Below are 27,988 nucleotides of genomic sequence, written 5' to 3'. Positions count from 1 at the left end.
GAATAGGCCTACACACACTTGTTCTTACCAAATATCTTTGTTTGAACAACATCGTGTAAGTACTGTATGTTATCATGAGTTTAGTCAATATGTGTGAATCTTATTTTGACAACCTCAGAGAAGACAAATCCTCACGCCCTCTCTCGAAGGTCCGGACCTCAGGTTGAGCAAATATTCTAGATTGATTAAAAGGAAGGTGGGAAAAGTATTTCCAACATGACAACGGCCATTATTGGGCTTCATAACTCCTCTTCAAAAACCACAAGGTGACATCACTGACACTGTACGTCCATGTTTTATACTGCCTATGTTAATAGCTACTTCATGAGCCCCACTATTGCCAGTGGGAAATATTTCTCCATTGTGTTTTAAATTATATTTAGTTGGTCCAATTACTCCCTCCATAAATACCAAGCAGAATAGTTATAATCTAAGACTGACTGATAAATAAAACATTTTCTATTCAAATTAAACAGATTCCAGCTTCCTTTTCTTAAAATATTGCTGTGTTTGGGTGGGTTTAAAGATGTAGTGACATCTTTTGGAGGAGCTGAATATCTAGAGGCTTTAAAAAAAAAGAGACCAGACAGAGACTGGAAAAATGTGACAGTATTGAGATAGAGACTTACACATTGTTGGTTCGGGTCTATCCATGAGATTTGTTGACAAAAAACTAAATAAACAACTTTAGCCTACAGGTCGTCTTATTCTTTAAAGGCCACTTCTGCCAACACCATATCACTTTTTTGTGTTTGTCCTTATAAACTGAGAATTGAAATTCCCTATACAACCATTTCCCAACATAAAAATGATCAGTTTCCCCCTTTGGTCCGACAAATACACATTTCATATTGTCACACATATATGTTCATAAATTAAGTTTTAAAGCCGGTTGTTTTTCAGAATCTGAAGCTCTACCTTTATCTCATTCTCCACCTCCTTTTCTGCACTCATTGCAGGGTTATCGTACGCCTCTGTGCATAGTTTCGTGCTGTTGTTTGATTGCTTCTCTATGTGTTCTTGGTCATCAGCTGCAACCTGGCAGCATTTGCAGCAGCAACAGCATTTTGCCGTGCACACACCCACCACTTTGTCCCAGGGAGCCAGGGAGTGGGCCCAGAGAGGGAGGAAGTCCCAGGATCGCAGCACTGCAGGCAGACAGCCGGGCTTCCTTTTCTGCAGCACATTGATCACTATGATGATGATCAACATGACGATCAGAGGCACACCAACGCCCACCAGCACCACCCAACCAGCCAGCGAGAGGCTGAAGACAAATAGCGGTAACACAAAGAAGCAGCAGATGATGTAGACTGCAGCAAACCAGCGGTAGGAGGCTGTGATGTTTCCCAGACTTTTAGCCAGCCGAATGGGGACGCGGGTAAAGGGGATTGGATACCACAGAATGATGCCGGAGATGTTGAATACGAAGTGCACAAGAGCAATCTGGAGCAATTGTCAAAAAATAAAAAGTCAATAAATGGGCTGTCTTGATATGTCTCAGTTAGTTATTTGATGACACTTTTGGTTGTTCTTTTTATTTAATAAAGAGAGTCCTGTAAAGACTTGTGAAATAATTATACTTTATTATGTACTAAATAAGAAGAGCTAAATGAAGACAACAATCAATGAATCCTATTATAACAGGCAACAATCTGTAGTCCAAAGGTTTTCTATAATAAAATAAATCTAGATGGGTCTTTATGAAATTTCCAAAATAGCATAAGATACTAAGATACAAAACCTCTCTATCTATACTTGTAAGTTTGCACCATTTGCACCATTTCTTGATGCCAACTGGTGCCCAAATGTTTAAAAAATATTGTTATGATTCACTGACCTGTAGAGCATTAGCCAGTGTGTCTCCAGGACTAGCCATGGCTGCCAGGATTGCTGTGGTGGTCGTGCCAATGTTTGAACCCAAAGACAATGGGTATGCTCTTTCTATGCTGATTACACCAATACCTGTTAAGACAAACAGGACAGTGCTTAAGATACACATTTTCTGTCTCGCATGCAAACATTACTTCCAATGACTTTTTACAGGGATTTGCTAATTAGCTATAAACAACAAGAAAGGACAATAGGCTGGTAAATGTTTGTGTTCACTTCGACTTGTGTCCAACCCATCTTTATTGTAAGAAAGTGTCTGTACCTACAGGAACCTCAAGGGGGGAAATAGCACATGAGTGTTTTGAAGGACAGCACATACAGATGGTTATTCAAAATTATGAATGGATGATTGACCTCACCAACAAGAGGGGTTATAGCAGAAGTAAAAACAGAGCTGCTCTGCACAATGAAGGTCATTCCAGCTCCAACTAAGATGGCGATGTATCCTGTGACCCATCCGAAAGGGAAAGGGAAATCTGCAGACACAAGAAAACTGAAAACCATAAACAAAATGTTCCTTGCAAGCAGTCACATCCACCATGCTGGACTAGGTGTGTATGGTGTGTGTGTTTGCTCTTCACCGGTATTAAGGACCTTCTTGATGACTCCAGCCACCTGTCCCTTCAGCATGGAGTTGAGCAGCTTCACGATCAGGATGAGGCAGGAGCAGAGAACCAAGAGAGAGAGAGCCAGCAGGATCAGACCCACTGCCAGGTCAGAGAGATTTACATTCACGAAGAGATGTGTACCTGCAAAACAAGCACAAAAACACTCAAGTTGAATGAGGGAACTTCAGTACTTTCAAGGGGAAAAGGTTCCTTTTTGTTTAAACAACTTTTCCTTTTCTTTACCTCCAGATGATACATGAATGTACTTGTAAGAAACACAGTTTGGCAATATATAAATCATCTTAGCTTGATTGCACAAAGTGCACAAAAAAATAATAATTCATAAGATTCATTCGGAAGATGAACTGTTCTGCTGACTGCTTACATTTCTTGATATTGTATGTTTCTGAAATGTTCTTCAGTGTGTATGTGTAGTTGCCGTCTTCCCAGCAGAATGACGGAGATGTGCAGTTCTCTGGTCCAGGAACTGTCACGTTCATTAAGGTCTGGAAGAAAGGGACAGTTGGACTATGAAGGTTTTCACCTGGATGTTTCGGGGTAAATTAGGTACACATGGCGTACGTGTTTTGCTCTTACTGTGTTTGTAAAGGTTTTGCACCATGTCTTGATGAGACTCATGTTCTTGGCTGCTGGGTCTCCAGTGGCGATCAAACTTATGACAGTGGCATCCAGCTAAATCCAAGAGAAATACAGACTCAGGATGAAGAGGATAATACAGAATTGCATGGCAATACTACATCATTCAGGGCAACAGTATTTCAGTTGGTTGGTTTTGAAACCGGATGGTTGCTGATTTCAAGCAAGAATGGGATTGGGACACGTTGCTGGAAAGGTGCTCGTTCCCTTCCTTAGCCCTTTGGCAAAGTGCGTAACACCAAACGCCAGTCGGTGCCAGTCCTTGTGCAGGCCCCTGACTCTGACATTTCTTCATACATGCATGTCTCCGGGTCCTGTTTGGACTTTGGGGTTTATGTATGTGTAGTGTGTGTGTGACACAATAACATATTTTTCTGATGCACTCAGTAATTGTTTAAGGGAGTCAAATCAATACAAACATGATGTAGCGTTTGGCCTCCAAAAAATATGTCTGATACATTCTGGTGGCCAATCTCTCATATCAGCTTGGAGCTTAAAACAGAAGGACTTACTTTTATCAAAAGTAAGCCTATACATTGTTCATATTGTTAAAAAAAATTAGATTGTACCTCTATAATAGCCTCAGTCAGGGGGTCAGTGATCACATTTAACAGAGCCGGGGCCTCTCCAGTCTGGATTTGGAAGGAATCGATGATGAGCTTGGTGACTTTATACAGATAACCACTAGCGACCTCCAAAGGCAGCAGCACCAGCACAGAGAGCCAGTTAAAGAAGTCGTGTACTGTGGCTCCTGCAAAAGCCCTGTTTGCACATGAAAGAAGGCCTATAAATGCAATGTAAAATGACCTTTGATCTTTCTGTTATGGTTGTCCAGGAAAAGTTCCATACGCAAATAGATAAGTATGACTAATACTGCAGTAAAAATAATCTTAGATAAACCTCAGGCTCGTAAATATGAATATATATGAGATTGTGGAATTAATTTGTTGTATTAGATATTGAAAACATTTTATCTTGTGGCTAAACTCATTGAACCTGTCTACGTCAAGGTTCAAACAAGGCAGTACGTTTAGGTCATCAGGCAGTATTTCATCTGACATTTAGTTTATATCAGGATCTTTCACATGCTGGAATTAAAATCTGGTTTTGTTAAATGAAGGCTGATCGTGGGTCAATTTATCTGTTTTTGTTAAAGGCTTTGAGAGAAGAAGTTCTGTGTCACAGTCTTTACTAGACGAGGCTGCAGCTATAAAAGATCATTTTTCAGGGTCAGACTTTTGAAACTGTTGCATGTGAACATTTTATCTCTGTGTAGTATTCCTGGTATTCAATGCAGCAGATATTGTTCTTGAAAAAAAAAAAAAAGACTTTATGACCTTTCAGGACTGTACTTTACCTGCGAAAGGTGCTGCGTTCACCAGCTTGCGTCATGGCAACGAGTGTGTTGGTGACAGAGGTGCCGATGTTGGTGCCCATAATGATTGGAACAGCCAGCTGGACCGTAAGCACTGACAAAGCACACTTCATCATCAGTTCTTTCTGGACTTTAGATCTCCAACATCATCATGATTCATGCATACATATAGCTTGTGTTTGAGAGGTGTGACACTCACATCCAGAGGACACCATGCTAACAACTATGGAGGAGGAGGTGGACGAGCTCTGGACCAGCAGGGTGACCAGAACACCAATGACAAGACCAGCGAGAGGATTGGCCAGAACTGAGTTGTCCTTAAGGATGTCCCCTGCTGCTTTTCCTGGACAAGATCAACACATAAGCATTCACATTTAGAAAAAAGCGAGCCATGTAAAGTATTTGGGTATGAAGCACCATTGTATGTGAGAAACGTTGCTTACTAATACATGGAGTCATGGTATTGAGACAGAACTGGTTAAAAAGACAAATATCTCCTCATTGTATAATTGTCTTATTTAATTTTTGTACTGAAACTGACACATTAGACCATCACATGGACAACAACAATTCATTACAGGAAAATCTTTAAGATAAACATGAATCTGTAAATGTAACTAAAAAGTCTCAACACACCCAAAAAGGTTTTTGCTCAGACATATTGTCTTCATTTACTTCCTCTAAGTAATATCTCAGTCAACACCCCATAAATATAAATGTTTTATGCTGACGACACTCAACTGTACTTACCAGTGAAGCAGAGTGAGACCAATCACTCAAGTCCAACATGCTTTAAGGACATAAAACCTGGATGACAAGCGATTTTCTGCTACTTGACTCTGAAATGAGGGGACGCCTGCAAGCTCGTTCAGGCTGCATTAATTTCCCACTTGACATGCGCCCACATCCACAAACCAACACTCCCCTCCAATTAGCTGCCTATTTCAGCGGCAAGTTTTCTGATCTCTGACCTGCACAAACACTGATATCATCCCATCACTCCTCAAATTTCTGCATGTAAGTTAAAACTTCGAGCAGTGACGATGTCGTAGCCTTAACGGCCGATCACAAACTATGTTCTGCTATTCCAATACATATTTTAAATAAATATAAACTTGAGTTGTCTGAACCATATAGCTGCCTGAGATGTCATCATCCTGGCATCGAGCACCACCCTTAGGAATCTTGGAGTTCTATTTGTTCAGGATAATTTCTTCAACTTCCGTGTTCATTTTGAGGACAATTTTTTCAACGTCCTCCAACAAAAAATCCAACATATCCCGTCCCAATAATATGAAAAGGATCTGTGCGTTTATCACTTCTGTGTTGGAGTAGTACTGCATGTTCCCCTAAGGCTGCTGTTGTGATTTGGCAAAGACTCTTCAGCAGATCAAAAGTGTTGCAGCACACGTGCTTACAAGAAGAATTATGGAATTATATCAAATCTAGTATCGAATTTAAAATCCTGCTTTTCACCTACAAAAATCTAAGAGGTTAGTTGCAATGATATCTTAAAGTTATTGTTCCAAATTGTGTCTCTCTAGGACATTACTCTCCCATAATGCAGGCCTACTTGTGCTAACTACACTCTCTAAAAGTAGCATTATTTTGGATAATCTTCCAGATTGTGAATGTTTTTTTCTCTTTTTTGGACTTGCTCTGTATCAACAAGTCAAAATGTCTGCAGTTATAAGAGCCTAGTACCAGCCAATATGTTTCTTCTTACAGTTATAGAGTTCTTTACACAAATGTCTGTCAGTATTATAAAACACGTGTATTTACCTCCAACAAGCTGGAAAGCTGAGCTGAGGATGTCCAGAGAGCAGATGAACATGTAGAGAAAACCCAGCAGCATGACCAACTTCATGATGGACAACAACACCCGTGTCACCTTCCCCTTTGTGTCCAGAGCTGGGACAGAGAAATTAAAGAAGATTAAACACAAAGCGGAAGAAGATGAACATGTTTTTAAGTCATTGTTAAAGATGCATTCAGCCTTTCTTTAATGTGTCTTTCTCCCTGCTGGAAACTTTAGACTTAGTACTACTCATAAATGCTCAGGAAAATTAGTATTCAAGAGTAGTTTTAAGTCCAGAGATGCAGCTTGTCAACAGGCAAAGCAGACACCTGCTTGGGTTCCCCGACCAGTAGGGGGCCCCTGAGGGCTCACAGACTTAAACCAAAGACGTGGATCAAATGTGACCATTTTGCAATGACAAAAGGAAACCTCCCTAACAAGGGCCCCATCATTATTACTGTGAAAACAAAAGTTTGTTGATGAAAGTCACCAAATTAAAATGAAAAGATATGATCCGTCTGTAGGAGAGAAAAACAGGGAAGAAGAGGAGTAATCACCGTGACACTGGCAGACATGATGGTGATGAACGCAGGCTGGAGGGCATCACTATTGATTCTGGGCCCCAAGAGACTCGAGAATCGCCACTGATTAAGTCTATTGTTAAGCCACGTCATCAGGCCAGTGTGTAGTCCAGGCTCCTTCATATGTCATTACTTTTAGCTGTGGTCGTCATGCTGGGACATTTCTAAAGCTGCTGTGAAAAGAAGCTAAGCTGGGAAGGATTCATAGCAAAAACACCAAAACAAAGACGATACCAAAAAAAATCTCAAGTCCAAATTAGACCGAATAAAAACCGATAAATTTAAGGAATACAGCTACACAACCATACATAAACTTTACTTATTGCTTTGTACATCACTCACTCTTAGTAGCCTATTTGGAGGAAATATTGTGGTATTTTTAAATCAGTGACCTTAATCAACAGCACCAGATAAATTAACCCACTGCCTACCTTTGACATCTTATCCTGCACATTGGCAGCAGAACAGCTGTCTTTATGTCACACCCATTATTATTTATGACCCCTATTATTTAGATAACCAGGTAAGATACACTGATTGGAAATTTCAAAATAGCTCTTATTCACGGTTAATGAAATGTTCACAGCTGACATGTTTCTCTGCAGTCTGGCCCGCCTGATTAAATGGCGGAGCTTCTGCAAAGCTGTGAATGGACCCTCCCTGCACTCCTGTTAGCGCTTTAGCCTCCTGGCTAACGTGAGCTCCCTCTGCCTAGCTCCCAGAAGCCTTTGGAGCTGACTGAGATAAGTGATGGTTGGGGTATTTCTTTTCTGCCATTCTAACTTTGTGCAGGTCCTGAAGTGACTATAAACTACTCTCTCCGATATAAATCAAAGGCTCATTTCTATTTTAAGAAGAGGGGGTTCACATTTTGACACCAAAACAAGCTCCATTTTACTGAAGCAACAATAAATAAGATGTGTGTCTGTTGCTTAAAAAGTTGATGGTGAGTGTTATAGGGTGTAAAATACTGTGTGGTCATTGTTGCTTAACCGTTTTATACCTAAGGTAGAAGCACGGCAGCATTTCATCAGGTCTAAATGAATTAAAATTAAGATGGACCGTGCTGTTGTTCCCTTCCATGTGACTGGGCCCCAGAAAGTTCTCCCATTTCTCCCATCTCCCAATTATGTGCAGCCTTTTCTGAAATATCCATGTGACCTAAAAATACATCTAATACATAGATAAGTGAGTGTTTATTGCTTAGTGGGGCAAAGCTTAAAGTAGTGACACAACGAGCTGGAAGGAGAGTCCCTGTTTCAGAACTCTGACAGTCACAGAATGGCGTGGTAGGAACATACTTACTATACTTGATGTATAAAAATAAATTCATTACTCTACTGTGTTTCAATGTTGTTCGGTGAGTCACATAAACAGGGACTCCACTTGGCTCCTGTGTGATTGTGTAACATTGGGGGACTGTTTATCATATCTAGGTGAGATACATATTATCAATCATTAGGCATGTAAATGTGTTACTCACTGACCATGTAGTGTATATCTAATCAGCACATACTCCTCTCCATTATAAACGATAAGACAATCATGTACTTGAACAAGTAATAATGTAACATTAAGAGTCTTCACCTGACCACGGGACCCCGGTGTCCTTCAGCTCTGGCATGTCCCATGGGTCCTCTTTCTCTGGCTCGTCCTCAACCAGAGCCAGAGTTGAGTGAGCCGGGCTCGTCTTCACCTCTGAGTCAGACAAAAAGCATGATGATTAATGAACATATAGATGTCAATATACCAGTTTCATCAGTTATCTTTCAGGCAATATAAGAAATACCTTTGCTGTGATTTTCTCGTCTCTCATCGTTGTCTTCCATTTCGTTTGTTTGATCATCCATAGTCTGAAAGCAAAAATGAATTATTAATAATACATCAGATTTTGTTATGAGGGCTGCTTTTTAAGCTAAAGTATGAGGTTGTCTGTGTTTGTCCTCAAAGTTTCCAGCAGACATCTTAATTGTGTTAACTGTTATTACATTTCCAGAGCACCTCTTTCAGTTGTTCATCATCCTTTGCATACTGTAGCTGTAACACCAGATAAGTACCAACAAAGTCACTATTTGGCCTTCAGTTTATTAAAGCTTTAGGTTCACAAATATGACAAACACACACTTCCCCTCACATGCTGGGGTATCGATCATTTAGTCATGTGGTCTGGCGTCAGTGAAATTCCATTCACAGAACTGCATGACACGGAAAGAGCTCCATGCTAAATCAATATTTAAAAAGTGTTACACTTCCACTGAAATGAGCCTGAACCGTGTGCTGTTTGAAAGTAAACATGAACTGTTGAATCAGATCGCTTACAAAAATCCTTTCGTTATCACATTTTCACTTCACATTTGTTTTCTTGTTTAAAACTGACTTTACATTATAATAATATGTATCATTTCCAAACTGAATCTCAACAGTTCCTTTCATCAGATCAAAGTATTATTATTAGTTTAAAGTCCTGGCAAGTACTCAAAATTACCTCAGACGTTGTTATCCTTTTTTTTTACATTTTAATTTTAGGCCTTTTTAATGTCTTTATTTAGAGACAGTACAGTTGATAGAGACAGAAATCAGCGAGAGAGAGAGAGAGAGTGTGGCAGGACAAGCAGAAAAGGAGCCATAGGTCGGATTCAAACCAACGACCGCCCGCTTTGGGGACTATAGCCTCTGTGGGGTGCGTACACTAACCCCTTGCCTATTTGCTTCCCCTGAAATGGCTAGCTTTAAACATAATGTCATAAAACTAAATTCATGAAGTTGTCTGTTCTTGAATTACAAATAAAAGACTGCCATGCTGATGACGACACACAATATTGTGTTCTGTTTGTTACTCACCTGTCTGGGGGGGGGGGGTGTATTAATATAAATGTTTCCATCCTAGGTCCCCAAACTGAATGCAGGACTAAATGTTTGAAAATTGAACAAGGATGTATTTTGCACAAAGCAAATTAACTACAGCACATTGACTCAGGGGGATCAAAAACCAAACATCACAAACTAAATGATCTCTTTTAACAAAACTATCTGACCTGAAACCAAGAAATGAAACAAAAGACACTCACTAAATCTAACTCCCTAACTTAACCTAAAACAGGAGAAAAGGCAGTTCACCTCCACTGCTTCTTAAACTAAATAATGACTCAAATATAAAGGTATGCATATCAGAAACTAACAAACTCAAAATCTGGGTTTAAACAATACACAAAGGAACTAAATAGCTGATTAAGAAAGTGTGTCTGTCCTGATAAAGTATGAAGTGTGGAGAGGCAGTCTGAAACTGAAAGTCCAAGGCACTCTGATATTGTATAATAGTCATTTAATAAGTGTCAACGGGTTTTGACTCTACTGAGTTGCCGCTCTTGATTGGGATCCAAGCAGACTTTTTCATTGATATCAAAACTCATAGAATTGACTGTAAAATTTGTTTAAAATCATATATCAATACTCCTGTGACAGCAGTCATAAAGCATGCAGAAATTGTGTTTTTTTCGCTCACCTGTGGCGGCTGTAGAGAGTCCATGCTTGGTGTGCTGCTCAGCTCACCTGGGCTTAAGGTGAAGAAGTGTCTCCTCCACACAGGTAGTGGTATGTGTTGTGAGCAGGAGGGCGAGGGGAGTGTGATGTGCAGTATACAAATCACCAAAGACACCGCCTCACAGATAAGCTGAACACATCTCTTCAAAGCTTGATTACTCTTACCTGACACTGCTGTATTTTCCAACTCGTGTTGCAATCCAGCTCACATGGTGCCTGATAAGTCTGAGTCGGTGGTATCTGCCTCCGCCTGCACCTGCATATACCTGTTGTGGTTCATCTTAAAATCTTTCCTAAATGTGTACTCTTCCAAGTCATAAGAAATGCTGTTGTCTGTTTGTCAGGTTTATGAAAGTTTCCATCCTGAGAGAGACATTCTTCTTTTGTTGGACCTTGAGATGGACTCGGCAGAGAGGAGTGGCAAAGACAGTAGCTACCCTGGCAAAGGTTTATCCCACTGACAGACAAACCACATGGGTGTGTGAATCAGGGGAGGGGGGGGGGGTGCAGCAGGATGTGCACTGTGTCGTGTGGACACTGCTTAAATTTGTGTGTGTAAGTGGGTGAATTCTATTTTGAGCACACAATCAGATTTTTTCGTATCAGTCTATTGATTCTGTGAATACAGCCTCCCATTGTTCAATACTTCAACGTAATAAAAATAACAATGACAGCTGAGAGAGAGAGAGAGAGAGAGAGTGAGAGCATACTGTCGTATTGGATTTACATGGAAGTTGTGACCTGACAGTGTTGGGTGATTTCAGGAGGGGAATACAACATACAAATATTTGTATTGTAAACATACACACGCTCTGCTAGACGGACTTTTCTAAAACTTTGTTAATTTATTGTTTGTCCCAAAGAAACATTATTCCACCATGCCTATCTTTGTGCATGCATGTAGCCTATTGGTCAATCTCATTTTTATTTGTAAGGTGCAAATTCATAGCAAATGTTACTTTAACACCCTTTAGATCAAGAGCAGGTCTACACTTTACTTTTTTTTTTTTTTTTACAAACACCCATTATTAATCCATCATGACAGGGGTGTGTGGGGTGGCTGCAAGAAAATAATTCAAATGTTTCACCCTTTCTATCTCCACTGATATGTAAGTAACACAATTTAGCAACAAACAACTCCTTAGCTTGTTTCTTTTGGCACTTAAATACAAAGATGTACAAAGTCACAATTTAAAGTAGACAATGGCCTGCAAACGCTTGTGCACTGTATCACTTGCAATAACATTATTGTGAATTAATCCCATTGCAAGTTAGACAGTGTGCTCATGTTCTATCTGGGAAAATGTTATGGAAAGAACAAAGTATCTATTAACGACTAAAAGTGCAACTATCAGCCTGTTGAAACTAGCCAGAAGAGTTGATTTGTACTTAAGCCTCTGATTTGGGAAATTGCACATCATAAATTTGAATTTCGGGGTGACTTGGGATGACCAAATATTTAAAGGAGGGCCCAAACCACCCCTCTGTACACACCTCTGCATCAGAATGATAGCGCTAAGCAAAGTTACAGGGAAAAGAAAAACTGACTTTAACAGGCAGAAACCTCGAACAGAAGCAGACTCATGATGCACAGCCGTCTAATGAAAACTAGGTTGGGCTTGAAAAGTGGGATAGAGGAAGATGCAGGACGTTGGACACGGATAGAGACAAACAACAACAACCGTGAAAAGATATAACAGCACAGTCTGATGATAGACGGATCAGTCTAAGATTAATGTTACGAAACAAGAAGAAGGAGGAAGATCTGTGTGGATCCTTTTCTCTTTATTTCTGTGTTATCTTATCTGCAATTACCTTTATTTTTATATTGCTATCAATACACTGAAATTTAATCGAGTGACACAAGACAACCAGATATATCGAAAACTACACCCTAAACACCTTCACAGAAGACAGCTAACTAACTACATTAATCTGACTACTGAATGCTTGTTAATAATTTAAGGTTTATTATTATCATTATCCAACTCAGTGGGTCTGACTACCAATCAATAAAACACACAGACCTCTTCCCTGTCTCCACAATGCTTGAACCTTTGATATCAGGACAGCGAAACTGTCCACACCTTCAGCCATAAACAGAAAATGGATCTGTGACAAACTGTGAGTCTAATGTTGTTTGAGCCTCTAACCAAAGATAATTTTCTGTCAATAACTAATAGCCAATAATACATTTTTAATCTTGAGTGTATTATTAACTCAGAGAGAATTAGACTCACAGTGCTCAATAATAAATTATGTTTTGTAAAATGTTGTGTTATAAATAAATAAAACTTTGTGTCCGTATCAGTTTAAATCTATGGTCAGCTCGGCTAGTTGTTTTCATCTATGACCCAATAAATCATTCTAAAGGTGTACTAAAGACTTAGACTGAACTTTATTGATCCTTTTGGGATGACTCCCACAAGGAAATTTAGGTTCCAGCAGCATATACAATAAAATGTAGCAGGTAACAAAGAAAGTATGAGAAGAATAAGATAGAATAAATAATAGAACACTCTTCCGTTGGAAAAAAACTTAACATACATACATACATATATATATATATATATATATATATATATATTTACAAAAGAGGCTATAGACAATGATTATTATTGCGATTATTGCACTTGGTTGAGATTATTGCACATACAAGTGAAAGTGTCCATGTGTTATTGCACAGTGAGGGTAGAAGGAAAGACGCTCCTACTCCTACCCCTCTGTGTGTGGGCAGAGGGGTAAAGTCCCTAAAGTGGCCCAGGTACGGATCTGATCAGCTCATGTGACCCCACAGTGACCCTAAAGTGCACCTTTTAACTGTCACAGAAACAATGCAGCCAAATACCGGATTGGCTGGCTCAAAATCAGAAAGAAAACAGCTCCCATGGTAGACAGCAATGATTGGCCACAGTGCTTTGTCGCTCTGGTGTGACCTCAGGAGAGAAACAAACCAGACATGCTCTATCACACACACCACACACCAGATGCTAATGGGATTTCTTGAGGCTCTTTTGTGAAGAAAGCTGGAGCGAAAAGGGAAAAATACTCCTCTGTTTTTATTTGAATCAAGAAATGTCTGCCTATATTTTGTTTTTGAGTCTCTTGTCTTCATCATACTGAAAAACAGATGTTGCCCTTTGTAATTCTTTGACTTGACCAAGTTCTATGAGGAATTAAACATTTTATGTTCTTTTTATAACTCAAAAAAAAAAGTTAATCATGTAAGTATTTTGGTTTATGATAATACTTTGTATTCACTTAAAGGCCAACACTGTGATCCATTTACCACCACTAGAGGGTGTAGTTTCGATTGTGATACCTTTCCTTTGAGCCCTGAACTTTCAAAATAAAAGCTCAGGTTTAAAGCTCAACTGTGTTCAATGAAAACATTTTTTTGTTTTTAAACGTACGAAAAAAAAGGAAATTAGTATAAATGATCATTTAGATTATATTCTCGGGGATTTCTGTTTTTATTCAGTGAACTTTCTCTCTGCAAAGATTCTTGTTTTTGTTTTTTGTTTTATTTCCGGGTTACGACAGTGTTAGAAAACGCAATGACATTGTACCAAACAGAGAAGAAGTCAGTCCACTGTATGGCTCACATTTAGTCATATCGCCTACTTTGAACACTTGGATTATAACTGACAATACCTCCAACATGTCCTCCTCCAGCACCATGACTTATACAGAGGACAGACCGGGCAGGGGACAAGTGGTAAACACACACACACGCGCCACATTCATTTACGGCATGCTAACGTGCTACATCAAACTTTGGATGAGCTGCAAGTCTTCATGTCTGGTTAAAACATACGAGTCGTGCTGTTTTTTGTTTTTGTTTTTGTTGTTGTTGTTGTTGCTGTTTCTTGTTGTTGTTGTTGTTTTGCCTTTGAATAGTCATGCATGTGTCTTAAATGAGAACTTGTAGTGTCTGTCTTGCTGAGCAGCCTGACTGATGTAAACAACAGCTGATGTGATTACAATGAGTATTTCATCAGCAGGCACCTACGAGCATCGACTATGTTCCCACAGAGGAAGAGAAGATGGTGTTTAGAGAGTGCAACAACGAAAGCTTTTGGTACAGGTGTAAGTTCCCTATTTCCCCCCCCCCCCCCATACATTCCACATGAAGGATGATGTGCTATGAAAGACAATAATCATGTAATAATAGTGTAATAATTTCAATAATAATGTTAAAAGATGTCACCTGATCTTATTTTTAATTTGATTTTTAATATTCTATGGGACAAATTGTTCAATAACACGTCAAGCCTTATATGCACTGTGTGTGTGTGATAGTGTTCATACAGTTTATGCAGAATTGCATCTTGAAGTTACTGCCTCTTTTTAACCTTTTTTTTATGCATTTATATGTAATTTATTTCCGTTTGCGAGATGAAAAGGATTATCTTATCTTAAGTAAAAGAAGAACATTGACGTGTGCAGATGTTTTCTCTGTCACATGTGTTTTAAATCTTGACTTGTTTCTTTCACAGCGGTGCCGTTCTCTGTGGTCGGCATGGCTGTCACTCAGGCCCTGATTACCAGAGGTAATATACAATATAGAAGAATCAGTAATAATGTGAAAATACCTCAGACTTAAATGTCTCTTGTTTTGTTTATAGGGACTCTGACTGCATCTCCAAGGCTCGGAGCTCTACCCAAAGTGGCCTGTAAGTTTGTGCATGTTGAAGCTGAGACGTAACGTTTTCACTTTCCTCGTGACAGATACATTGGCTTAATGTCAGAGACACCTCTTTCAATAGTGAATAGAGTTTAAGAATTCTTCAGACTAAGGTTGTCAAACAGTTGTTGCACAGTTTTAACTTATTGATCCCACATGTTTTGAAATGTCCCCATGTCAGATTTGATAAAGATCGTGATGATCAGAAAGTGAGGTCTAACCTGTTAACAAAGTTGATCTTCTTACTACAGCGGGAGCAGTCGGACCTCTTCTAAACCTTTCACTCTTCATGCACTGTGTCAGTTAGTTGAAGTAACAAAGCTTGAAGAAAAACAAAGTTTACAGGAACAAGAGAGAGAGAGAGAGCAGGAGGGGTCCATTTAAATTCATAGTTTGGCGTCTCATGAGGACTCAGAAGTTGCGTTTCTTTTTTGACAATCAGACAGAGAGCAGAGAAGGTGACACCGTCCACATGTTGTATTTCAGCTGTTTAGACAGTGTGCAGGAGTTTGTTTGTTTGTAACAAACAGAAACGTCCCTATCTTGTTTGCCCAAGGACTTATATTTTTGTTCCTGAGGTATTCAAGCAGGTTTGATTTTTACGCATGTCATACCAAATTTTACAATTCTGGTACCATGACAACCGTACATCAGAAAACAGCCTTAAAGACGACGTTACAGACGAATCAGCACCTCTCTCAAACAGTTTCATGCAGAAGTGAACTTTATTATCAGGTTTATTGAGGTAAATGAGTGTTTAGGTTCTCATACAGTGTGAGCATTGTGCCCTCTTCACACCAGTGTACAGTCACATACGACACACAGCACAAGGCCCCACCGTCTGAACTGTTAAAGAGAACGACATCTCAGCCATACATCAGTTGAAATGAAACAACAGAGGACGTTGATAAAGGTTTCTCGCTGAAATGCGTCCGGTGTTGATCTGTACGCTGCTGCTCTACCACCATGATACAAACTTTAGAGGACATGTGGTGTGCTGACTTTTTTTAAACACGCAAAAGAGAACATAGCTCGACTTACTGTATAGTAAAGATGTGTCACATTTATAATAATACAATAAGTTTGTGTCTACAGTCGCTGGCTTTTTTGGCTACTTGGCAGGAAAAATATCCTACATGAAGACATGCCAAGAGAAGTTCAAGAGGTTAGAGAACTCGCCCATCGGAGAGGCTCTCCGGTTGAAGCTGGGACTGCCTCAACAATTGTGAGTAACAAGCATATTTGATGCTGTTAGTTTGAGCCAACACGCTTAGATCCTTTGTTTTATATTTGATGTTGCGTTGAACAAAATGACTTGAACTGTAAATAGTTTCTTCTCCTCGCAGTCCAAAGGTCGCCCCGTCTGAGATGAGCGACCCAGACCAGCAGTCATTCGACACAATGTTCCAGCCAGCAGATAGCCCAGCCACTAAAAGCTTTAATCCAGATTCACCTGTTCAAATGGGCCGAGCAGATGACAACAGCGCTCCAGGTAGCACACAGACACAAAAACATTTTTATAAATGTCTTTTTTTGTGCAAATGTAAATGTTATATTCATGAAGTTAACCCATTTATGAGACGATACTTTCAGTCACACATCCCAGTGAGCGTCCCCTGAAAGAACATACAAACAGATGGCGTCTCAGGCCCTGACCTGAGGCTGCCAATGTCCTCATTTGAAGACAGTTTGTCTTTGTAAACTCGTTATCACACTCAGCCAAGCATCCTCTCACATCGATGCTTTCAGGTTACTTTGACCTGAAATGATTGAACTGTTAATCCTCCACGATCCATGAACGAAACTTAAAACAGAATCAAAAATTCGAGACGCCAATTTCTGCAATGTTACTCAATTCACATCGTATTTGAACGCAGACGTCAGTCCAACACCGAACACGATCCTCTCTGTGCAGCGCTGCTTTGTCTGTCACGTCTCATCATCTTTTCATCAACTCTTTACATAGATTTGATCTCTGCTTTAGTGGAAACGGTGGGTTTTCATCTTTAAATTGTATGAAGAGGTGACATGTGGTGCACTCCCTCACTCGTGAAATATGTGATCCATCATGAGCACTTTTAGGCATTTTTACAATGGCAATAAAACACTTTATTAAGAAATCTGGAGCAAATACACAATCATGACAAACAGCCATCTACCCAGACTGTGCCGGGCTTGAAATTAGGATGGGGGAGATGGGATAAGATGCAGGAAGAGGGATAAGGAATGAGAGAGATGCCAGTCCCCCCCCCCCAGTCGTCTTAACCTGTAGCAGCGTAGCTAGAAGATGGTCCTTGTTTCAGTCCTTCAGTTCAATATTAAATAAAAAAGCTTTTAAGTGAACTTTTTAAATTCATCGTCCCAATCTTCTTTTAGTCCAGTCGTATATGGAAGAAGAGGAGCCCAGAAGGAAGGCCATCCTCTATGAGGACCTGAGGCTGAAGAACAGAGAGAACTACGAGGTGACGCTCACTCAGAAGGCTGAGACGCTGCTCAAACCGTCACCTGTTGAGAAGGAGACAAAAAGACCCAAAAAAGAAGGTAAGCTCCCAGTGCGGAGGATTGAATCTGTTGTTTCTAACAGTAAAGCAATCCTTTCAATACTGACCGAACTCTTTGACCTTACAGCAAAGAACATCTATGGAGACACCTGGGAAGAATGAGTCTGGATTGGAACTGAATATGGAATCTTTTACAGACATCCCTGCAGGCATCTCGACGGCCATTTTGTCTTTTCACAAGTGTGGCTTACCTTGTATATGTTTTTGAGCCGTGTGTTTCTGAAACAGAAGCAATTAAACTATCTGCACAAGCACTTCATTGTTCCTTCTTTTTGCCTTTACATTGATTTTACTGTAACTTTTTTAGCTGATTTATAAAACAGCTGATACTTCTGAGTATGAGTCTAAAATAGTTTTTTTAAACTATGTAGCACTTTGAGATTCTCAAATGTAAAGTGCTTTACAAATAAAATGCATGATCATTATTTAGCTGCGAAACCATCAAAAAAGTTTGATGGTTAAAACAAAGCAGGATGATATTTTCATAACTGAAATCCACTTTCAGCAAAGATAAGAGGTACCGCTTTGTCCACGTTCCTCAAAGTATCTTTATTATAAAAACAGAACTTAAATGCAAGAAAACAAACTCACAAAGAAGTGTGTGTTTTAAAATGTGGGTGTTCAAAAATAAATGAATGATGCGAGTCAAATGGATTATCTTTGGTCTTTAGTTTGAAAGGAGTTTTTTTTGCTTCTCAAATTCAGATATTACAAAGATTTAAAGTTGTAAAACTGAGCAGATAATCGCTCAGCTTGTAGCTCATTTCTCGCATGTCAATCCCCACACTCTGATTATTGACTGTCCTATCTCTAAATAAAGGCATAACAAGCCCAAGAATAAAAAAAATAAAAAAAAGATACATTTCATGTTATTTTGCACATACTTAAATATCAAATGGGAAGAAAACAAACTTGCTTGCTCATGTTCAGTTTTTTTTTTACTAGAAAAACAAAAAGTAAAGTCAATCGTTCAACGGAATGGAACCACGATCACCCACAACATTAAAACATTTAAATGTTATTGAACACAAGAAAGCAGGCAGACTAATACTGCAAACGCCTGCCACTTAAACAGAACAACTACACGTACAAGCCTTGGAATTTGTATCAGACACAATCCAAAAAAAGACGTACACTGTATGATGCAAGTGTTTTAACTTTTAAAAACCATTCTGTTAAAATAAGGCTTATCTGTGAGTAAACAATGTCTTTAATGGACGTCTTTAAGTCTATGGGTGCCCATGACTATGGCTATGGTTGCAGGTGTGTCCAAAACTCTGCTCTGAACCAGGTCCATGACTTTTTCCAAAGCTATGTGCAGAGCCTTGTTGATGAGGATGGAGAGGTGGTGCGTGACTGGACAAGGCACCGGTCAAATTTGGCCAGCCTTCGTAAAACTTGCTGTTGGTGTCTGCAGTGTAAGTGCTGGACAGTGGAGCATAAGCCTGGACTGGGTAGGACCCGGGTGTCGGGTTGATTTGTGGAAGGAGGGTCTTCCTCCGCTCTTCTGTGGAAGCAGGGACAAACATGTCCCCGCCGATGCTCCTCAAAAACCTGAAAGGCAACATCTTCTCCAGGACGCCAGCCGTAGCCTCAGACAAGTCCAGGAGAGCGAACCATCTTTTCCCATACATCCAACCAACCAGGATGGCTATGACATTACAGGGGAGCACACTGTGAGGAACGAGGGCAGTGGTGATTATGAGGAACACCCAGGGGAGAGCAATGGTAGGAAAACTGACCCCACACAGGAACCCTTTGGTCATTTTTGTGTGCATGGTAGTTAGAGCCACACAAGCCAGGGCCACAGGTAGAAACCCTTCGGTGTGACGTTGGCTGCTGTCACTCTGCAGGAGATCCAGGAAGCTGTAAAACACACCTGTGGTGCTGGACATCAGGAGGAACAAGAAGAGGAAACGCACAGTGCCAAAACCTTTCTCCAGGCTGCCACTGAGACACGCCAGAACTGCAATGTTCAGAAGGAGCTGAGCAAATGTTTTGTGGTAAAATGGGTACAACAAGAGCTTGTGAATGTGCCCTTTCAGAAAAACGGTGTTTCCAACACTTAGGACCCCCGGAGAGAAGCTGAAAATGGTTTGAATCCCAAACAACACACAGGATAAAATGACGACTGTTAACACCCCCACTGTGACGACGGGAATGGCGCCTTTAAAAGCTTCAAAGATCATTTTAAAGTATTCAGCTTTTCTCATCTTGAAAATTAACTTGTAAACATCCACCAGCTACAGAACAAGGAGATCAGAATATAAGTATGAAAACCTCTTCTTAAACACGAACATTATTCAAACAACCAGACTTCCTGGAGAAGATAGATTCAGGTTTTTTCAGGTCTTGATGAAGAAATATTAGGACTGCAAAATGAGCATGGATCAGCTGTGAATCACTCGTTGTATCCGGAAATAAAGAAACTCTAGCGGGCTAGTGTGCTAAAAGAGAACTTCTGGTCGAATTCTTCAAAATAAAATGCATTGACTCAGAGTGGTACAGTTTTCTTTGGAGTCTTATTCAAATATTTTTTATTTTCTTCTGAATTATACTTTCCACTGTTTGTAATTATTATTTATCTGTTTTTTTTTTGTTCTGTTATTTATTATTATTTTATGTTCACTTTCTTCTTATGTTACATGTCCGGAATAAATAAACAATTTATTTACTGTAAAAATAATGATCTCAACATGATTCCTGGGTTTGAACCCTCAGAAATCCCCAGAACATTTTGTTGAATGCTAAATGTCACTTTTAGTCACCGTGCGTGTTTTACTTTGAAGGAGAACCCTATTATTATCCGGTTTGGTTTAGTCTCCGTTTCATTGGTTACACATGACTGCTTTAAATAATTATCGCTGATTGTCGACTTCCACCCAATTTAATTACCTTATAATTATAGGGCGAAACTTTTTATTACGTTACTTTTTTAAAGTATGAATACATAGAGAAAACTTGATCCAGTGACTTGCTGGTTCTATGCTAAATCAAGAAAAGGTTGAAGACAGTGTCTCAAATGGTATGGATGGTTCAAACTTTTCACAGGCATTTTTAGAAGTAAAATAGCAGGTAAAAAAAACAAAATTTGATTAGTTTTATAACATCGAAACCTCATATTCAATTAAAAAATAATACAAAAACAACATTACAAATGTTGAAACTGAGATTTGACATTCTAATGGCAAAATTATGTAGCTATGTTTTTTTTATTATTAAATGCTGGCAACACTTTTTTTTTTTTAAAAGTTGGGACATACTATATTTTGTAGATACACATAGATTGATTGTCAACGAATACATTTAATTTCGTTTTACGTTTAAGATTAAATGAAATTAAAATTAATTAAATGTGTGATTTTAATGTGAAATCATCTTATCCTATTTCACAAACCATTCCAACTTTTTTTGAATACGGGGTTAGATGTGTGTCTCATGTGAATGTATAGCTTTTAATAAAATTACACTTTTTTTAGAAGCCCCATAAGTAACGTAAAAAAAGATAGGTTACCAATTTTTCTCACTTTTATTGTGAAAGACGCGAGCCAGTTGTCCCCTTCCGGTGTCGTCCGGTTTCTGCGGCGGATGTTGATGTTTTGTTTCTCGCTGAACGATGTGAGCTGTATCGTCTCCGGGACGGGTTGATATTTCCGTCGTTGTCGTCGCGGTTTTTTACTTTTGCCCTTTTTTTCCTCGGTTAAGTTTTTCCTGCCCGCCGGCGTCGTGTCTCTTCCGGTGTCTCTCCCGGGGGAAGCGCGAGGCTACGTCGTGCGATGATGGAGGATTTTGACGAGATCTACGAAGAGGAGGAGGAGGAAGAAGAGGAGGACGAGGACAGGGCCGCGGAGGAACAGCTCCTCAAGTACGCTCCGGACCCGGTTGTGGTGCGAGGGTCCGGCCACGTCACTGTGTAAGCATCGAGCGACGCTACCGAGAATCAAGAGGGTGGAAAAAAACCGTGATTCTGAAATGACTGGTAACCTTGGTAACAGCGGTTAAGTAGCAACCGCTGGTGACCTAGGGCAACGAGCTAGCTGTGAAGTTAGCAACGAGCTAACTCTTTTAACAGTCTCCGGGTGACTGCACAGAATCAGCTTTCGTTTTAGCTTAAAAGCTATTTAAACTATAAATAAACTAGCTATTTAGGCGAGACATTTCAACCCCAGAGCCGAGTTTTGGTGCTTAGCCGTGAAAGTTGGAGAAGTGTACAGATTTTGGGTACATAGAAAATATAGTTTAGATTTATTTTTTTTAACTTTTCAGACTTTTAAATTTCCCTAACAAATCTACATAGTGCAACATTAAATCACGGAATCACACTGTTGATAAAATCCGATTTTGCTAAACTGTGAATATAAACTGGTCCCTCCTCCCAGGGATGAATAATCATAATATCATCATATTTATACTTCTTGCTGTTAAACCAAAACATGCAAATGACTATTAAAAAAAACTATTGTTGCAGTAGGAACCAAACTTGCTGGAGGTTTTGTTTAATCCCGTCAGATAAGGAGTTGCACACAGAGCATTAACTACAGACTACAACAGTGTGATGCTGTAGTCCAGGTTTCATACAACTTGTATTAATAATCGTAGTGAGCAGTAGAATACACTGTACATAACTTCATCCCTCGATTCAAACTAAAGTAAAAATAGTCCTGGTTAAATATGATAAGATGTTCAGTTATATTTTGACTTGAGTTAAAACAGTGGAGTATTGTTTTATTTTTTTCCTAAATTCTTAACTCAAACTACTTCTTAAAAAGGTAATCTCAAAACATTGTTGTTTCCACAATGCAGTCAAGAATACAATGTTGTACATTGAGCTATGAAACATATTTTAAACTCACATGCTACAGATTTCCAGATTTGCAGCTCCAGAATAATCGGATCAATAATCAGAAAAAACACAGCGAGCAAACATTTAAGAAATGTAAACAGTCAATTCAGTAGATGCATGGCCTCTTGATGTGCTGCAGCGTATGGTCAATCCTGGTGCTGCTAAAGCTGCCTGTTTGTCACTTCTCTGCAGCAGAGTTAGCTGTCAGCATGTAAAGCGCCTCTGTGACGACCGTTCTTTTCGTTTGCTCGACGTTTAACCATGAAGATGCCTACTGAACACAGTTTGTCACCTCCTGGATCCGATTTTAGAAAATAACTTTTATCAGCTGTCTTCTGAGCAAAAGTGGCGAGTAATGATGACTTTAATAGAAATGTAGAATATCGATAACTTGAATAGAAATGCAGTGGAGTCAACAGTAACACATTAGTGTTTTACATTTAGTGAAATAAAAGTAAAAAGTTTCCCCCAAAAAATGAATCCCATACGACGCACAGATACTTAAAAACAGTGCTCAGTAAATTGACTTTGTTACTTTCTACCACTGGTGTTATCTTATCACACATTTCCTGTTGGTACCTTTTCTCCCAGAGTTTTAAACTTGATCCTTTGTTAGTGTTTGTTTGTTGTTCCTGTTTGCTAAGTCACAGTTCGTGATAACAATAATCCAGTCCTGTGGGATCTAAAGTCACTGCTTCCTGCAGGGATAAAACTTAGCTGTGACACTTTGCATTATTATTGACGGTCCTCTTGTATTTTGTGCAGGTTACTTGAATTTCCCTCGGGATCAATAAAGTATCTATCTATTTATCTACATGCTCTTTTTTCTATTTGGATATTGTAATAAAAATGCAAATTAGTTGGGTCAAATGTTACTCCAGGGAAGATCTGATCAAATGTAGAAACATTTTTGGTAGATTAGATTCCCTTTGGTAAACATTAGTTAATTTAGACGTGCACTATGCATACATTGTGTATTTCTGCTTATAACAGTCTATGTTTTGTCCTCTCCTCTCCAGGTTTGGTCTGAGTAACAAATTTGAGTCAGAATTTCCTTCAGCACTTACGGGAAAGGTGAGAGCTTCGATCTCATTTTACATCTTCACTGTGGCAGAGGGACATTTTCACTTCAAGAATTCTATTACGTTTTTTAATGTACAAATTCAAAAATGTTTTCTTGATGCACGTGATCATCAATCTTTAACAGATTGTAAGAAACTGACTATCAGTTAAACCTCATATGTGCATGTCTTCAGGTGGCACCAGAGGAATTCAAAGCCAGTATCAACCGTGTGAACAGCTGCCTGAAGAAGACGCTGCCTGTGAACGTGCGGTGGCTCCTGTGTGGCTGCCTCTGCTGCTGCTGCACGCTGGGCTTCAGTTTGTGGCCTGTCATCTGCCTCAGCAAGAGGGTGAGACGCACATCCACGGTGTATTTAAAGCAGCATCACAATGACACGTATCGACAGGGGACTCATTGAAAGATCGATGTGTTTTGGGGGCAACGGTGAAAATAATATCATCCAATGTCACGGTTTCCTTTCAGACAAGAAGATCTCTAGAGAAGCTTCTGGAGTGGGAAAATAGCAGACTTTACCACAAGGTGAGTGCTGATGGCATGAAGGAAATGAGCTTCAGTTGTATTGTTTGGCCTTCTTAATAAAATGATCTGACACCATTTCAATGGTTGCAGTTGTGTTTGCATTGGAGACTAAGCAAAAGGAAGTGTGAAACCAACAACATGATGGAATATGTAAGTACTCTACTCATTCTTTATGCAGAAGGCTCCCACAAATACTCTGAAGTAACAAAGTCAAAAGCTCTGCAAGCAGCCGTTAAAGCCTCCATGTGGCGCTAGGGTTGTTCTGTCCACAGAGGAACACTGGAACAGATCAGCATTTTAATTTCAAGCTGCTTTATTCAGTGCTTTACTCATTTATAATCAGTGAGTGTTCATTTGGAAAGCTGGAGACTGCTGTTGTACATGAACTCGTGTTAGCAGAATTAATTTAGTAGGCTCATTAAAAACAGAGGAAGAGTCAGGTGGGTTTTTTTTTTTTGCAAAGTGTAAATGCCATGGTGAACATGAGCTCAAAAGTTTACTTAAACAGCAGATTAATTCAGAATAGAGCCGGGTGATAAATCTGTCTCCACGGTGCATGGGTCAGACACTGCAATGTGTGTCTAAGGATAATGTGTGAAAAATTAATGGAGAAACTGGAGGGGTTACTGCCCTTTGTGATGTCATAAAGAGAAACTCTCCAAACAGCCTGTTTGAGCACACATTTTCTGAGAAGTGGAGCAGTCACAAGACGGAAAGGACAGACTTTTCTCATAGTCGGAGGGTTTGTTGACAGACTAGGGACACATACCGTATTAGATTATAAAGTTTATTTTGTATAATGTGTGATCTTTAAACATATTTCTCATGCAAGTAGAGCCAGAGGTTGCCTTGGGCAGTCAATAAGGGGACGTTAGTAAAATGACCCTTCAGCCCACTGGACTGTAACTTTAACTGCAGTCAAATAAACTGTCTTACAGAGCATGAGCATGTTTTACCTTGTAATTTGCTGCTTGCTGTGACTAAATATGCCTGGAGTTACTTTGGTAGAAACAGCTCACCAGCTGAATGTCACAGTAAGTTTTTTTTCTCTCATCCCCTGCAGGTTATCTTAATAGAGTTCTTACCTAAGATCCCCATCTTCAGACCGGACTAGCCCGACTCTGGCTGATCCTCCATCTCTACCGCTGCCCACACTGGCTGCCCAGCTCCTGAATAGATTACCCATCTCTAAAAACTCCAGGATTTTTGTTTACAGGGTAGCAATGATCCTCCCAAGACCTGCAACATATACTTCCTCCACACCCTTGTTTACAACTCCAGTATCCTGACGCTCTTTGGATTACCTTCACCACTGAGTCACAAGCTATTTGGTAAGCTGGCTCACCGTCCGGCCGTGCAAACCACCAGCAGCCTGTGGGATGTCCGTGGAGAACCAGCCGATGGGCAGCGTTCTGCACTTTGAATCTAAAGACAGAGAAAGGACTCTGAAAATGGACTTCATTGAGCTACAACTGGAAAAATGTCCCTTGTATGTTCCCTTCTTTAAACACATGGCACAATCAGTCCGTGATGAAATAAACACATTCTGACACAACGAGTTCACCTGCAAACAAAAGGTTAAAGAATATACCACTGTGCTATTGTAACAGCTGGTTTGGAGCTCTGGATCTTTACTGGAGTCGGTAGAGGCAAAACAAGGTGGAACTCAGAAGGAACCGTCGTCCAAACCCAGCGTGCAGCCGACCAGGAGTCGCACAGGAACATGTCGGGACAGCTGAACTCAATGTTGTCATTGTCCATGTCACCCTGACATCCTCATGCTCTGTCCTCTTATCATGTCTCTGCACACTTCACTGTGCATCACCAAGTGACAATCACGCTCTCTGACTGTACGTATATGAATGGGCCTTTATGCTATACAGATGACTTTATTTGTTTCAACATGACCTGTATCCAGGTGATGGTTCCTGAGTCGCAGTTGAACAAGTGAAAGAAGGAGATGACTTTTTAATTTTTTTTTTTGTATTATGAGTTTCATTCACTGTTTTGGTGAAAGAGAGGCAGTCAGTGTGTGTGTGTGTGTGTGTGTGTGTGTGTGTGTGTGTGTGTGTGTGTGTGTGTGTGTGTGTGTGTGTGTGTGTGTGTGTGTGTGTGTGTGTGTGTGTGTGTGTGTGTGTGTGTGTGTGTGTGTGTGTGTGTGTGTGTGTGTGTGTGTGTGTGTGTGTGTGTGTGTGTGTGTGTGTGTGTGTGTGTGTGTGTGTGACAGAAACAAGCAAAAAAAATAAATAGACAAATCAGATACGGGATGAATCTTAACTCGGTGAAGGAGGGGGCTTTCTTTTACCTGTTACTTTGCCATAACAAGTCTTTGTTTTTTTGTCATAGTGATTTATAAATGTGAGTGCACTATATGGAATATTTGCATTCGTGACACAGGCATCGTTCTTTTCTTCTTTTGTTTTTTTTTGTACTGAAGATATGCCATGTTTGTTTCTTTATTGACGGTCGTGTCAACACTAAAGCACACAATGGCTTTGTCCTTATCAGCTTCTCAAGGCCTCTATATCTTATCCGCTGAGCCTGGCTTCCACTCATCAAGTGACAGGCGCTCCCTTATGAACCACTCTTTAATATGATCAGAGGTCTGTGTGATCAGATAATACAAGAGTTCTGTATCATGCAGCAGGAGAACTGAAGTTAGCTTGTTACCTGAATGAAATAAAGTGTCTCTATATTAGCAATGCAAAGTCACTGTTTAAAGTCAGGGGCTTCTATTTGATTGGTTTGGTTTTCTGGCCTGCAGGATTTTAGGCTCAGTGTTACCAGTCTAATCAGAGGCAGGCAGCTGTTTGCAGAGAGAGGCTCTGATTAGCTCTCTTCCTCCTCGAACCCAGTACCAAGTAGCAGACAGACATCTGTTTTTGTATCGTTCACACTGTATATGCGAACGATACTTAAACTGATTTTGCTATGACTTTTTCCTGCGTGCCCCTTTGCTACATTTCCATGGGAAATCTGGGTGAGCTGATTTGAAATATTCATCAGATTTGCCCCTGGGCGAGGAGTTGATGAGGTTTTTATCACGCATTTTTTGGTGCGATTGTCTTGCACGTAATGAAGCAGCTTCAGACTCTTTCCTGCTTGCAGATACATTCGACTCTGCTCTTTAATTGTACCATGGATGTATCCAAAAACACGGAGCATTGATTCTCATTATAGCGTCTGCCTCTGTTTCACCTGCCATCTTGGATATCTTGTAAACATCTCCTGAGAGTCTCTCCCCCCCCCTGCTGTCCGGCAGGAAGAACTTCACCCTGCGAGGAACTAGTGTGAACAAAAAGTTTGGAAAAGTTCAGTGGCAGGCCGTGAACTGGACAGAAATGTTTTCTGTGGGGAAAACAGCCGAAGTTAGAGACGAGCTGGAAGACACCAAAAAGTGAAGCCCCTTCCTTCATAACTGCCTCATTGAGGTATCGTGTTGCTCTGTATCAAACCACAAAATGTAGCATTGAGAAGTGTCAGGTCGATGTTCAGAAGTCAAGCCAAGGGGTGAACTTCACGGCACAGATCACACATTACTTGAAGGACTGTGAAGTGATGCATTTGGAATAGAATAATTCTCCTTCGGATAAGACAATGAAGTCCTCCCATAAAGAGTCACAGATGAAAGATTCACCAGGCTCACACATCGTGTTGGTTTGGACCCACATTCACTTAATTGCCACTGGGTTGCCTATTGGTTCATCAGTCACTTTTCTATACTTTTGGTCATGGGCTGCTCTGTAAATCAAGACATGAGGCCATATGCAGGTGTGTGTGAGAGAGAGAGAGAGCGTACGTGTGCATGTGAGCTGTGTGTAGATGCAAATGTCCTTCATAGA

The 27,988-nt window shown here is 40.0% G+C and overlaps 4 protein-coding genes across 9 annotated transcripts; 2 read left to right on the top strand and 2 right to left on the bottom strand.

The window, feature by feature from the left end:
• Positions 1 to 485: 485 nt before the first annotated feature.
• Positions 486 to 10,888, bottom strand: LOC306819912 (sodium-dependent phosphate transport protein 2B-like). Of its 4 annotated transcripts, XM_079337536.1 has the most exons (14): positions 10,618 to 10,888; positions 10,415 to 10,487; positions 8,702 to 8,765; positions 8,500 to 8,610; positions 6,316 to 6,444; positions 4,733 to 4,876; positions 4,516 to 4,627; positions 3,728 to 3,920; positions 3,099 to 3,194; positions 2,887 to 3,007; positions 2,475 to 2,642; positions 2,253 to 2,369; positions 1,841 to 1,965; positions 486 to 1,446 (listed from the first exon to the last, which is right to left on the bottom strand). In XM_079337536.1, exons 2-14 carry the CDS (start codon positions 10,436 to 10,438, stop codon positions 883 to 885), a joined length of 1,968 nt encoding a protein of 655 aa, XP_079193662.1. In that variant the 5' UTR covers positions 10,439 to 10,487; positions 10,618 to 10,888; the 3' UTR covers positions 486 to 882. The 4 variants fall into 4 exon arrangements, with proteins under 4 accessions (XP_079193662.1, XP_079193661.1, XP_079193663.1 ...); XM_079337535.1 differs by having other exon boundaries at positions 10,415 to 10,888; XM_079337537.1 differs by lacking the exon at positions 10,415 to 10,487.
• Positions 10,889 to 13,965: 3,077 nt separating this feature from the next.
• LOC306817659 (OCIA domain-containing protein 1) lies at positions 13,966 to 17,954 on the top strand. 3 transcript variants are annotated; one of them, XM_079334729.1, is made up of 8 exons: positions 13,966 to 14,170; positions 14,457 to 14,541; positions 14,952 to 15,005; positions 15,081 to 15,128; positions 16,235 to 16,364; positions 16,486 to 16,631; positions 17,516 to 17,680; positions 17,768 to 17,954. In XM_079334729.1, exons 1-8 carry the CDS (start codon positions 14,114 to 14,116, stop codon positions 17,800 to 17,802), a joined length of 720 nt encoding a protein of 239 aa, XP_079190855.1. In that variant the 5' UTR covers positions 13,966 to 14,113; the 3' UTR covers positions 17,803 to 17,954. The 3 variants fall into 3 exon arrangements, with proteins under 3 accessions (XP_079190855.1, XP_079190857.1, XP_079190856.1); XM_079334731.1 differs by having other exon boundaries at positions 13,969 to 14,170; positions 14,454 to 14,541; XM_079334730.1 differs by lacking the exon at positions 13,966 to 14,170 and adding an exon at positions 14,176 to 14,257.
• A 270-nt stretch (positions 17,955 to 18,224) lies between these two features.
• rhbdd2 (rhomboid domain containing 2) lies at positions 18,225 to 20,360 on the bottom strand. Its single transcript, XM_079334682.1, has one exon. It carries the CDS (start codon positions 19,911 to 19,913, stop codon positions 18,930 to 18,932), a length of 984 nt encoding a protein of 327 aa, XP_079190808.1. The 5' UTR covers positions 19,914 to 20,360; the 3' UTR covers positions 18,225 to 18,929.
• Positions 20,361 to 21,255: 895 nt separating this feature from the next.
• chic2 (cysteine-rich hydrophobic domain 2) lies at positions 21,256 to 26,650 on the top strand. Its single transcript, XM_079334771.1, has 6 exons — positions 21,256 to 21,613; positions 23,563 to 23,617; positions 23,800 to 23,955; positions 24,090 to 24,146; positions 24,237 to 24,296; positions 25,210 to 26,650. Exons 1-6 carry the CDS (start codon positions 21,477 to 21,479, stop codon positions 25,258 to 25,260), a joined length of 516 nt encoding a protein of 171 aa, XP_079190897.1. The 5' UTR covers positions 21,256 to 21,476; the 3' UTR covers positions 25,261 to 26,650.
• The last annotated feature ends 1,338 nt before the right edge of the window (positions 26,651 to 27,988 follow it).

Source organism: Symphodus melops, assembly GCF_947650265.1.
Source record: "Symphodus melops genome assembly, chromosome: 2".
NCBI classification, from domain to species: domain Eukaryota; kingdom Metazoa; phylum Chordata; class Actinopteri; order Labriformes; family Labridae; genus Symphodus; species Symphodus melops.
The sequence above is the reverse complement of the archived record's forward strand: the minus strand, read 5'-3'. Positions and strand labels throughout refer to the sequence as shown.

Excerpts from the sequence above, each read along its gene's own strand:
- LOC306819912 (XM_079337535.1), bottom strand. The coding sequence starts at position 10,438 with ATGGACTCTCTACAGCCGCCACAG. Across the intron at positions 3,195-3,727 it reads TGACTGAGGCTATTATAGAG|CTGGATGCCACTGTCATAAG; the intron begins GTACAATCTAAT and ends TCTTGGATTTAG. Across the intron at positions 2,370-2,474 it reads CAAGAAGGTCCTTAATACCG|ATTTCCCTTTCCCTTTCGGA; the intron begins GTGAAGAGCAAA and ends TTGTGTCTGCAG.
- LOC306817659 (XM_079334731.1), top strand. The coding sequence starts at position 14,114 with ATGTCCTCCTCCAGCACCATGACTTATACAGAGGACAGACCGGGCAGG. Across the intron at positions 15,129-16,234 it reads AGCTCTACCCAAAGTGGCCT|TCGCTGGCTTTTTTGGCTAC; the intron begins GTAAGTTTGTGC and ends TTGTGTCTACAG. Across the intron at positions 16,365-16,485 it reads CTGGGACTGCCTCAACAATT|TCCAAAGGTCGCCCCGTCTG; the intron begins GTGAGTAACAAG and ends TTCTCCTCGCAG.
- rhbdd2 (XM_079334682.1), bottom strand. The coding sequence starts at position 19,913 with ATGAGAAAAGCTGAATACTTTAAAATGATCTTTGAAGCTTTTAAAGGC.
- chic2 (XM_079334771.1), top strand. The coding sequence starts at position 21,477 with ATGATGGAGGATTTTGACGAGATCTACGAAGAGGAGGAGGAGGAAGAA. Across the intron at positions 23,618-23,799 it reads CTTCAGCACTTACGGGAAAG|GTGGCACCAGAGGAATTCAA; the intron begins GTGAGAGCTTCG and ends GCATGTCTTCAG. Across the intron at positions 24,147-24,236 it reads ATAGCAGACTTTACCACAAG|TTGTGTTTGCATTGGAGACT; the intron begins GTGAGTGCTGAT and ends CAATGGTTGCAG.